The 11,914-nt window shown below is 43.4% G+C and overlaps 1 protein-coding gene across 3 annotated transcripts in view; it reads right to left on the bottom strand.

The window, feature by feature from the left end:
• The window catches only part of RNF213 (ring finger protein 213), a 72,409-nt gene that overhangs the window by 49,362 nt on the left and 11,133 nt on the right, over window positions 1-11,914 (bottom strand). For all 3 annotated transcript variants that reach the window (XM_075580034.1, XM_075580033.1, XM_075580035.1), the window contains exons 3-15: window positions 10,290-10,459; window positions 8,382-9,536; window positions 7,911-8,029; window positions 6,631-6,789; window positions 6,070-6,278; window positions 5,395-5,687; window positions 4,790-5,049; window positions 4,115-4,327; window positions 3,593-3,782; window positions 3,305-3,360; window positions 3,063-3,216; window positions 2,349-2,495; window positions 87-176 (exon numbers count right to left, since the gene is read on the bottom strand). In XM_075580034.1, coding sequence (XP_075436149.1) covers window positions 87-176; window positions 2,349-2,495; window positions 3,063-3,216; window positions 3,305-3,360; window positions 3,593-3,782; window positions 4,115-4,327; window positions 4,790-5,049; window positions 5,395-5,687; window positions 6,070-6,278; window positions 6,631-6,789; window positions 7,911-8,029; window positions 8,382-9,536; window positions 10,290-10,459 — 3,215 coding nt within the window. The remainder of the gene's footprint in view (window positions 1-86; window positions 177-2,348; window positions 2,496-3,062; window positions 3,217-3,304; window positions 3,361-3,592; window positions 3,783-4,114; window positions 4,328-4,789; window positions 5,050-5,394; window positions 5,688-6,069; window positions 6,279-6,630; window positions 6,790-7,910; window positions 8,030-8,381; window positions 9,537-10,289; window positions 10,460-11,914) is intronic.

The following is an 11,914-nucleotide window of genomic DNA, read 5'->3' as shown; positions in this document are numbered from 1 at the left end:
TACATAAATGTCATAAAATAAACTAATATTAAAGCATGAGATCACAACACAACAGTTACCTCACAACAGTCTCTCACACCAGTTACCTGCTTAATTTTCCTGACCAAATCACTGAGAAGACTTTCCTTCCACTGGTCAGTCACATTTTCACCACCAATCAGAAATCGATTCCAAACCTAAAATGAAAGACTTTGGTTAAAAACTACATTCACCGAGTGTTTTATAAATCACAGAATTGCATTACATCTATTGTAATTATGAGAAGAATACAGAAAGTACACAATAAAACAGAAGCTGAGGAAAAAATGTTCACTGCAAGTTATTTATCTTGTATCTATCTTCTATCTATATCTATATAAATATAATTGAAAACGTTGTATGTTTGCTGTTCTTATGGCCAATCTGATTGGTCTATCGGTCCGTCAGTCTGCCTCTGGCCAATCTGATTGGTCCGTCGGTCCGCCCCCCCCCCCCCCGCGGCTCTCATTGACCGGTGTCTCTCGCCCCCCCCCCCCCACGGCTCTCATCAGCCTCCTCACACCACGTGTGAGAGCCACACCGTTTTCACCTGCCTCAGCCAAATATGCATCACCTCCACCCAAACTACCCCTGGCGTGCCTCAGCCAATCCCGGCGCTTCTCTCCGCTCCGCAACCTTCATGCTCCGCAACATCCCCAGCCGCACAACTACCCCCCGCCCGCCCTTTACCCAAACACGGCCGATCCGCAGCCGACTCATCCTCACAACTACCCCCCCCCCCCCAATTCCTCACAGAAACACGGTCGCTTCGCAACCTCCCCAGCTGCACAACTAACTCCCCCGCCTCACCCAAACCCACCCGCTCTGCAACATCCCCAGCCACCTCATCCGCACAACTACCCCCCCCCGCCTCACCCAAACCCGGCCAATCCGCAACCTCCCCATCAGCCTCACTTCCCCTCACATGCGCCGCCCTGCACCCTCCTACCGGCTCCCGGATGGAGGGGAAGCGAGGCGCAGCCCTCCTACCCCAGCCGCCAACCTCCCGCTCCTCTACCCTCTCCCAGCCGCCAACCTCCCCCGCTCCTCCCCCTCGCTCCCAACGAGGAACGGAGGGGAAGGCCTCCTGCCCCAGCCTGCCACTCTTGCGCCACCCCCCCCCCGAGCCCACCTCCTCCTGTCCCAGGCAGCTGCAACCGGGATATCAGGGCCACGAAGGGAAGCGTCTGCCGGCAGGAAGCACCACCCACCCGGTCAAGGTAAGTCACCCACCCACTGTCACCCACCGTCACCCCACCACACTCAGTCACCGTCAAGTCACCCATCCAGTCACTGTCACCCACTCACTGTCAAGTCACTGTCACCACTCAGTCAGGCAGGCACACAGCCACCTGTCTTTTTTGTTGAAAATATAAAAATAAACAGGTTGCATTGTAATGTTTTTTCCTGTATCACCATACAAAAGCAGTTAAGTAAAAGTTGTGCGCGAAAAAATATATTTTTTCGTGGTAGCTGCGCTATGGGTTGGGGGAGGGGTGCACTATGGGTTGGGGGGTGCCCTGCTCCTTTCATTTGTCCTGGGCCCCATGATTTCTGTTGGCGGCCCTGCTCCCGCCCGCCACTGAAATCACTACGCTCCCGCTCCTGTCCCCAGTAAGGCCTCGGCCATGTTTACCACTTGCTGACGCGCTCCCGCTCAGCACTGAGCCCCATACAGCCGCAATTAGAGCGGCTTTAGTAGGGGCTCACCTGCGCTTCCGCGCGCTTGCAGAAGCGCAGGTCTTAGGGGAATTTAAAATTCCCCCGCTTGCCGGCGCGACAGGCCGGTCACGTGAGCGGTTCGACCAATGAGGGCGAACCAGCTCCGTGACGTCACTGGCCCGCCCCCGGCCAGTGACGCGCCCGCCCCTGGCCCGCCCCCTGACGGCCCGCTGACGGCGCGTGCGGTAAGCAACCGCAAGGCCAGGGAAAGCACCCGCTCCCAGCACGCCACTGCCCAGCTGTGAACGGTGGGGGGGGGGGGGGGGGTGGAAGCCCAACCCTGTCGCCGGCCCCACCAAAATTACATCCCGGGCAACGCCGGGTATATCAGCTAGTTCATTAGTAAAATCTAACTCAAAGTCCTAATAGTTCTGGTCCTGGAGAAATTGACACAGTTTGGTGTTCCCTAAATAAGCATCACAACCAACAATGAATCTACGTTTCTTAAACGCTAAAAAGAAGCACATTTCTAGAAATTGTATTAAGTTCCAAGTGCCGCTGGAACAAGGTGCAGTGGAGGCAAATGTGGAACTGAGTATGTGCCGATTACAATTAAACAACCCGTAACAATACTTGACAAATTACATGACGCAAGACTCCTACCGTACCTGTAACTCCTCATAAAATAGTGACGAATAACGGTATGTAAATGTGTGCCCGAAGTGTGTTTGAAACCATTTTCTAGTCAAATTCAGTGTATTTTGCAAAATATTTTCGATCACGGACACCCGAGATTCCACTTCATTACACGTGCCCTAGGAAACAAAAACAAACAGTTTCAAAGCGTCATTATACTTGTACATTATAGTGAATGTTATTAAACCACCCTCTACTGAGAAGCTTCTAAGTTGTACAGGCATACCCCGTTTTAAGGACACTCACTTTAAGTACACTCGCGAGTAAGGACATATCGCCCAATAGGCAAACGGCAGCTCGCGCATGCGCCTCTCAGCACGTCCTAAACAGCAATACCGGCTCCCTACCTGTACCAAAGCTGTGCGCAAGCGGGGAGATTATAGAGCCTGTTACAAATGTGTTATTTATATCAGTTATGCACGTATATGACGATTGCAGTACAGTACATGCATCAATAAGTGGGGAAAAGGTAGTGCTTCACTTTAAGTACATTTTCGCTTTACATACATGCTCCAGTCCCATTGGGTACGTTAATGCGGGGTATGCCTGTAATATGTTTCATTACAAGTCCCCTGCAAAAATAGATAAAGCATGCAACATGCTGCTACTATCTGATGTATACGTTATAAGGAGAGAGAATAAAATATAGAACTCAAACTAGATTAACTGTTGAAGGAAACACTCACCTCTAGACCAGCAGAGGTCAGTAGATTTAGGATGATCTCAGCAGACAGGGCTGGGAGCTCAGAATGTTTCATCAATGTCGTGTTCGTGCAGATAATACTGTGAAGTTTAAGGCTGGTATTGCAACACACCTGAAATGAGACTGCCGGAGGAGACCTAAAAATGATGACCGAGAATAGAAAAGTGTTAGGAAAGAAAACTAGGAGACAAAGTAATACAACAACAACAAAACACAAATAGTTACCTGTCTTTAAAATCTTGCATCATCTTCAACAGTTCTTTTAAAACAGCTCCCACTTTCTATAAAGGCACAAAAGAAAGAGATAAATCTGCAGCCTGCTATTGTAATGTCAATAATGTACTATGTCCCATAAAGCCAGTCTACTTAGAAAAATAGAATAGTCTGATGTAAAGAATCTATGCAAGGTCTTTTGTGAAGTCTGTTTTTAAAATATAGCAACTGGGTAATGTATGCATTATTTTCTAAAATCTGGTTAATGTAAATGCCCCCAAATATCTTAGAAAAACAAACCTCAATATCAATATAAACAGGGAGCTTCTGGAATTTGTACCAACATGCTGTAAGGACATCCAGAAACGTTTGGGGTACTTTCTCCAAAAACGTAGGCATGAGTTCAACTGGAACCAAACACAGCCAGGATCGGATCAAGGTTCTGTCTGACTGCAGCAAATGTTTCTTACGTATCAGGATTTGAAGATCACTGATAAAAAGGGAAGATTTTTAGAATACACACAGACAAGACTTTACATTTACTGTTGAGATGAAAGAGTAAAAAGTTCAGTAACTGAAAAGCATTAGAAATAGGTTGACTGAACCCTGATCTTGGACAAAGTAATATCTATTGCACTTACAATAAGATTATTTTTTTACTTTTATTGGCTATTCGTCACATCTAAAGTAACTGACTAATTGATTCACATTTAAGACCCCATAATCCACTCAAGCAATAAACCAGATTTAATAAAATAATACTCTACATATCGCATCATTTATGCATGTGACCTTGAACAACAAGGTTTCTGCCAAACCTACCTTTTGTAGGTTTGATATCTTTTTAATGATTTTTCATAGGAAAGTCCCTCCAGTCCTGCCCAAATTTCTTCTGGTTTGGGTTTTGCCTCAGTCTGAGAATCATCTGGATTAGAGGAATCTGAAAACGTATGTAGTACAGGTAGGACCAACACCCAGTGATCAACTTCTTCATCAAGGCATCTTTGACAGAAGCGTTTCAAGTAAACTTCCATTCTGTAATTAGAAAGAAATATGTGCTCAACAAGATAGAAATGTGTGCATACTAAATGTAAGATAAAGATGTGTGGTTATATGTACATCAACAGCTACAAAATATTTGGTGAAAATATTTAAGACTATTCAATAATAAAAAATTTAAAAAAAGCTGAGGCCAGTGTCTTGATGAGGGTAAAAGAGCAGTACGGTTATGTCTCAGGCCCTTGAAGTGGGAGATCCAATGTGAGACCTGCTCAAAGTCATTTTATTTCCCTATGCTTTAGGTGCTAAAATACCTCAATTGTAAGTTATGCACAACATAGATTAAATTCTAATTTGTACTAAAAAACAACTCTTTGTACAAATCAAAGCAATACAAAACGTATATATATTATTTGTACCTTAACTAGGGTTACCAGCATTTTACTTATCCGTACATTTAATGAGGTCTCTTCCATTAATTACACATTAAAAACATACCCTTTAAAAGAGGAGAAAAGAATCTTCATGTTTTCAAGATCGCCAAGTAAGTTGTCTCTGGGCATCTCCTCCAAACACAGAACACTGCAGAGTTGTGCAAGCTGATTCTTGGCGGTAGGAAGTGTGTAGGTGTCACATATTAGGAGACATATTATTCCTGCTGCCAGTCTGTTTTTTATAATGACATTTTCTGGTGGCACATTCTGGTTGATGAAGGGTTGACATATTTTCTCCAGGAACGTTAAAATTAAATTATCCACCTATTTTAGAAAAGGGAAGGGTCAGTGTTAAAATGGTTTTCAATAGGAGACAATAATCAGAAATTTTGGAAACCGTCATATTGATATTTAAATAAAACCAGAAAATCTTTGATTTATTAACTATTTATCACAAAATATGCTTTGTCTGAAACCATTTTGCCTTTGAGATCATTTGTAATTAATCGCAGAATTCTATAAAAGTTACAATTAATTTAAGTGTTTTTTGTAAAATGAGTTCAAGCATATTGTACTTGGAAATCAGATTAAATACTTAATGAGAAACTTTCATGTTTAATACTTCAACACTAACCAAAGGCAACATTGGTATGTACTTTGTAAGAATACCTCCAACTTTCCAAAATTATGAGATGTCCAAGGCTTCTGCCTTTCTTCAAACACCAGGGACTTCGTAGTCACCAGACAAAACTGCTTTAGTTGACTAAAAAAATTTGACACGTTGATGGCATCACAGGTGGTGAGAATGCTGAAGACGCTGTCTAGCATGACTTCTGCTGCGATCATTTTCCCATTAAAGATGTCACGGTTTTTTTGATCTTTCAATCCAATCATTTTTTTCAAATGGTCTACTATGTTTTTGCTTTGTTTCAAACACGCAATGTCATCGTACTGGTGCCATTCTGAAAAGCAAAAGAAGAAATGTTAGTTCTGCCAAAGAAGAATAACACACTTAAACTTCCAGACAAACTAAAATTGTTCTGTTCAAACGAGACAATTAATAAAAGGACTACTTTTGTATTCTGAATCATACTTTTTAGTTGCTTATGTAAAGAATTGAATATTTTCATTTGTAAATCTCCCACAAACCAAGAAATATTATTCTTAGACACACAAAAAAAAAAAACACAATACAGTAAACGGCTTCCTTTTTCTCTGGTTGAGGCATACATTATACAAACAATACTGAATGCATACAGTACAAACTACACCTAGTGCACAACCATCAAAGAATCATATGTATAAATTCCCCCTACGCAAGCGTTATAAATAGTTGCATCTTACCTCTTTGACAGACACTTTCTGATGGTATGTGCAGACAACGATTTACATGAGTCCCCTCTGTATGATCAAGCTTGTAAATGTACTCGTACTCAGCTTCCTTGATATTATTGCTACGCAAAACCACATATTTATATGGGATGTATGTATCCAGATTCTGCTTAGGAATGTTAGTTTGGCCTTCATACAGCAACCCATGCTCTTTCAGATCCCTAAAGAAGGTAAAAGCAACATATAAAAGCAGATCTCTCCATTATGTGGCTCATTTATCATAAGCCTGCTTCCTAATAAACCGAGTTATAGAAACAAGCACCAGATTTATCAGACACCATGTCTATTGAAATCAATCGGAATATTTTTCTGTGATAAATTTGGGGCGGTTTTTGCCAGCCCCTCGTCACCAGTTTTGCAGCTGAGAGGCTTTGATAGAGAACATCCAAAATGTATAAGAGCCATATCTTACTCCAACTTTCTACTGACATATTTGTAGCAAGTCTTTATTCCCCAATAACCAGTGTGCCCCACTCCAGTATCTTCATACGTGGGCTAGATTGAGGTATTTACCTGGTGAAAACCATCTGACAGACAGTATCTTTCCAATTCTTATACCCTGTCATTCTTTCTGCTCTCACGATCACTCCATCTTTTTCAGAATTAAGCTTGAAGTCCTTGGAAACAATGACATGGAAATAGACAGTAACAAGGTCTGCTGGATTTACTGATCTAGAGACAAAAGAGAACATGAATACATCTCATTAAGTATCTTAGGTTTGATATTTATAGAACAGTTGACAAGACCAAACGCAAATAAAAACATATAGTTATTTAATACTTTAAGGTTTTTAATGGCATTAGCTGCATTTATAAAACTCTAGATTAGGCACCAAACCCCACAAACATGATTATGATAAAAATCATTATTGAAGATGAGACACAGAACAGTGGTTAAGCTGCTTGTCTGGAACGCATGAGCTTGACGGTTCAGTTCCCAGCCTTACGCTCAGATCTTTAGCAAAATCATTGAAAACATATACATATATCACAACGTAGCATGAATTAGGCGCACGTAAAAAGTACATTTACAAAAAGTAATGGTGTATGCACGTATCATAATATCAACAACATTACCAGACTGAATGCTTGGCAATGAGACAGCACTGGGAATAGTGAAGAAAAAAAAATATTGTATTGTAGTCCAAAAGGGAAACCAATGTTTCGGTCTGCTTCAGCAGGGCCTATACCAGGCGTTCAGTCGGGTGAGAGATATAGATATAGATATATATATATATATATATAACAATGGTTAAATATAATAATAATGAGTGACACTTCCATTTTTAAGATACAGTAAACTACAAAAGCTTTACCCTCCAATATTATCAGTAATTATAAAAAGCAGAAACAGAATTTTCCCTAATTATGTGCCAGCTACTAAACCATTTAAAAACAAGTAAGATGCAAGTGCATGTTTTTCACCAGCCTGTATACTATACGTCCAATGCAATTTGTGTTTTTAGGATTTATACAAATTGAGAGTTGATGGGCATTGATAACCCTAGGTATGATTTATCAAATGGTTATTCCTGTTTTTTTCCAGAGCAAAGACAGATTCCAGTAATGCAGTATTGCATTTTACATCGTAATTTATGGAATAGCAAATCAGGTTATTTCTGGAGCACTAGAAACAGCGGATGACAAGACCTCTGCAATCTCCAAGACGTATGCACTACAAAACCTTGTACAATTAATAGGATTGTCCATTCAAAGTTATCACAGCCCATAAAGTATCGGGGACACTACCAAACTACATTACACATTATAAAGCCCTGTATTTGTACCCTTACCTTATGTAATCTGCTTGTTTGTTTGCGGGCTCTGGATTTTGTGCGTTTTTGCCGCTTGAGGCGCGTTCACCCGCCGCTCCCTCCAGTTGGTTCTTCTCCTGTTTCTCCACGTTGTCCTTCTGTGTGAAGATGTTATTACACTCAAATCAGGGGTGGAAGTGGTGTCATGTTTATACAGTGAATAAACTACATGTGAATAACCTGTGTTCAAGTATATTGTGTTGCCAATATATCAGACATGTTCATGTGAATACTTTATGTTGACAATAGAAGAGATGCGATTCAGTGTAGAAGCCTGACAATGGTGCAGCATGATTTATCATAGAGTTTGGGAATTAGTGGAAAGCCCAACAAGTGACAAATTATTTTTACATTTTATAAGCTGGGTCATAAAATAGAAGCAGTGTAACAGGCAACAGGGCTATGGTAATTTTTGCCAACAACACAATGGCGCTTGAATCCCCTCCTTACTTTGTTAGAATCGAATTGGCTCCTCTTATTCGCCTCAGAATCCACAGTCTTGTTTTTGGGATCTTCCTGGTGGCTCTCAGTGGTTTTGTTTTTGGGATCTTCCTTGTGGCTCACGGTGGTTTTGTTTTTGGGATCTTCCTTGTGGCTCACGGTGGTTTTGTTTTTGGGATCTTCCTTGTGGCTCTCGGTGGTTTTGTTTTTGGGATCTTCCTTGTGGCGCTCACTGGCTTTGTTGTTTTTCTTGTTTTTTGATCCCTTGGCCGTTTGCGTGTTGGAGGTCGTGGTGTCTTCTGGATTCGAGTTGCTGGAAGTGCCGCTTACCGGAGCTTCCCTGCTGCTCTCGTTTTTGTTCTTATTTTTAGATTCCATTTCTCGCTTTGTTTCTGTGGCACTTTCTACACTTATGTCACTAGAAGTCTCCTTTTCAGTAGCTTGCTTGAGGTTTTCAGCCTCGTTTTTAGATTCCTTATCCTTTTGCTTCTCTGTGGCAGTGCTGTTCTCTAGATTAACATTGCTAGAAGTCTTCCTTTCTGGAGGTCCTTTGGTTTTCTGATTTTTTTTGACATTCTTATTTTGAGATTCTGTATCCTTCTGCTCCTTGACGGCAGTGGTATCTTCTGGATTAGCTTGACTGGAAGCCTCCTTTTTGTTGTTCCCTTTTTTAGATATCGTGTTCTTCTTTGTGGCTTCCTTGGGATTACCATTTCCATCTTCAGTTTGACATTTCAGATCCTTCTCACTGGGAGTATCATCTTTACGTTTTTCTTCAGCCGATATGGGGCATTCTGCTTCTTTTTGAACCGGTGTGGAAGGAGTATTTTCCTCTGCACTCGGAATATTGGTCCTGCATTCAGAATGTATTGTGACCTTCAGATCTTCATGTGCTGTGTGCATTACCGCAGAGTTTTTGTCAGCACCGTGGAGTGAAGTTTTGGTATGAATCACTGGAATATCATTTTGACTGGAAGGTGAGGGGCTGATGTTTTCACTCTGAGCAGTTTTCTTGCTGATCAGATCATCTTGGGACACCATTTCATCTCTCGGTTTTTCTTCAAAGCTGCAACTTTCCAAACTAGAAGTAACCGATGCCAATGAATTTTGAGTGTGGGAATCATTGTTGGCGCCTTTCTTTTTCTTCTTCTTCTTCTTCTTTTTCTGCAATATGAAAATGTGGAATGTTAAATGCAAATGGAAGTGGCAAACCGGCAGCAGGATATTGTATTCCTAAAAATATAAATCTCTATGTGAATCCTTTAATCTTCTGGATAACTTTAGTTTAGCAGGGTTCCTCCTTACATCTCAGCCCTAATTTCTCGCTATGCACCATCCCGACTCTTGTGTTCTGCTAAAGGATGTCTTTGCTCTACACCCTTTGTACAGTATCTAAAGCCCTCTCCCACCTCAAACCCTTCTCACCGACTGCCCCACACCTCTGGAATGCCCTTCCCCTCAATACCCGACTAGCCCCCTCGCTATACACCACCTTAAGACACACTTGCTTAAAGAAGCATACGAGTAGCACTGTGGCTAATACTATACATGATACATAAAGCTTGGACCCCTGCAGACGCACTTAGCAGAATTCCTCCTCCTGTCTCTGTACGTTCGCCCTAACAATTAGATTGTAAGCTCTTCGGAGCAGGGACTCCTCTTCCACAACATTACTTTTATGTCTGATACACTTATTCCAATGATGTGTTACTTGTAGTTATTTATATGGATTGTCAAGTGTACCACTGTGAAGCGCTATGTACATTAATGGCGCTATATAAAGACATACAATATCATGAACAGTATTTTGGGTAAAGTCTCACCAGAACTACTAAAATGTTTGTTTCAAAGCATTTACAATTGTTGTTCTTGTTTTCTGTGCACCAGTTTCATAGATTAATTCACAGTTATCCTTACTTTCTTTGCTGGTGGATCAGTTAAACCATCTTCCAATGAGGAAGGCTTGTCCACGTGCACATTTGATGCCTGTTGCAGGTCGTTCCCTCTCCCGTTGGTAGTATAGACTTCCTCTACTCTCAGTTCTTTCCCCAGATCAGAGATAGAGGGTAGAGGCGTGCCTCCGTCTCCTAAAGGAGATGGGTATCAGATAAAACAAACGTATTTATTTTATTTGCATGTGTAAAGTTAATAACCGTACACATTACAGCAACAGTAACAACCGATTGCTTTTAATTAGATTTGTATAGTACACGTTCTCACAAAAGGACACTGGTCAAATATGTAAACTTTACATAATATGGATACATCAGGCTCATGCCATAGTAATGCCTTTCGTTTGCCAAATAACTCTCCAACGAAATGCTCCTTCTCCCAGGACCAAGTAACAGACTCCTTCAATTGTGCCAGGAAGTTCATCTATATATATAAAACTCAAAATCTGTTTGTCTGTGTGTTTGTGCGCGATCTCATTGGCCGTCATTGCCTGTCAAGCTCTCTCATTGGCTGACTGCGGGGCGGGTCTTGGCTCTCATTGGCTCCCTTGCCTGACCACGGGGCGCGCCTTGGCTCTCGCGGTCTCTGAGGTCAAGGTAGGGTGACATCATGCACGTTGGGGGGGGGGGGGTCCCTGACGTCACTCCAGCAAGGCTTGAAGGAGAGAACCTGCCTGCTGCTGCCCCATTGTGTTTCCAACTACAAGGTAAGTGCAACAGCCCCCCCTTCCTTCCCCCCCCCCCCCCCAGCAGGCAGGAAAAAAACTTCACTTTCAGAACTAACAATTGCGCTGCGAGCACTTTTGGACATTTTATTGCACTGGGACTGCATCCCTCTGGTTGCTCTCTTCCCCCCCCCATGTGTCTCTCTTCCCTCCCCCCGTGTGTCTTTCTTTCCCCCCCCCTGTGTCTCTCTTCCCCCCCGTGTGTCTCTCTTCCCCCCCGTGTGTCTCTCTTCCCCCCCCCGTGTGTCTCTCTTCCCCCCCCCCCCGTGTGTCTCTCTTCCCCCCCCGTGTGTCTCTCTTCCCCCCCCGTGTGTCTCTCTTCCCCCCCCCGTGTGTCTCTCTTCCCCCCCCGTGTGTCTCTCTTCCCCCCCCGTGTGTCTCTCTTCCCCCCCCGTGTGTCTCTCTTCCCCCCCGTGTGTCTCTCTTCCCCCCCGTGTGTCTCTCTCCCCCCCGTGTGTCTCTCTTCCCCCCCCCGTGTGTCTCTCTCCCCCCTCGTGTCTCTCTCTCCCGTGTGTCTCTCTTACCCCCCCGTGTGTCTCTCTTCCCCCCCGTGTGTCTCTCTCCCCCCGTGTCTCTCTTCCCCCCGTGTGTCTCTCTTCTCCCCCGTGTCTCTCTCCACCCCCGTGTGTCTCTCTCCACCCCCGTGTGTCTCTCTCCCCTCCCCCCATGTGTCTCTCTCCCTTCTCCCCACGTGTCTCTCTCCCCTCCCCCACGTGTCTCTCTCCCGTCCCCCCCGTGTCTCTCTCCCCTCCCCCCCAGTCTTTCTTCCCCCATGATGTGTGGTAATAATGTGTGGTGAAGACCTACTCATGTCTCAAACAAACAAAGCCAGCACAACCAACCTCACACTGATGAGACCCACAAG

Source organism: Ascaphus truei, chromosome 22, assembly GCF_040206685.1.
Source record: "Ascaphus truei isolate aAscTru1 chromosome 22, aAscTru1.hap1, whole genome shotgun sequence".
In the NCBI taxonomy this organism is placed as follows: domain Eukaryota; kingdom Metazoa; phylum Chordata; class Amphibia; order Anura; family Ascaphidae; genus Ascaphus; species Ascaphus truei.
This window is presented reverse-complemented; position numbering and strand designations above follow the sequence as displayed.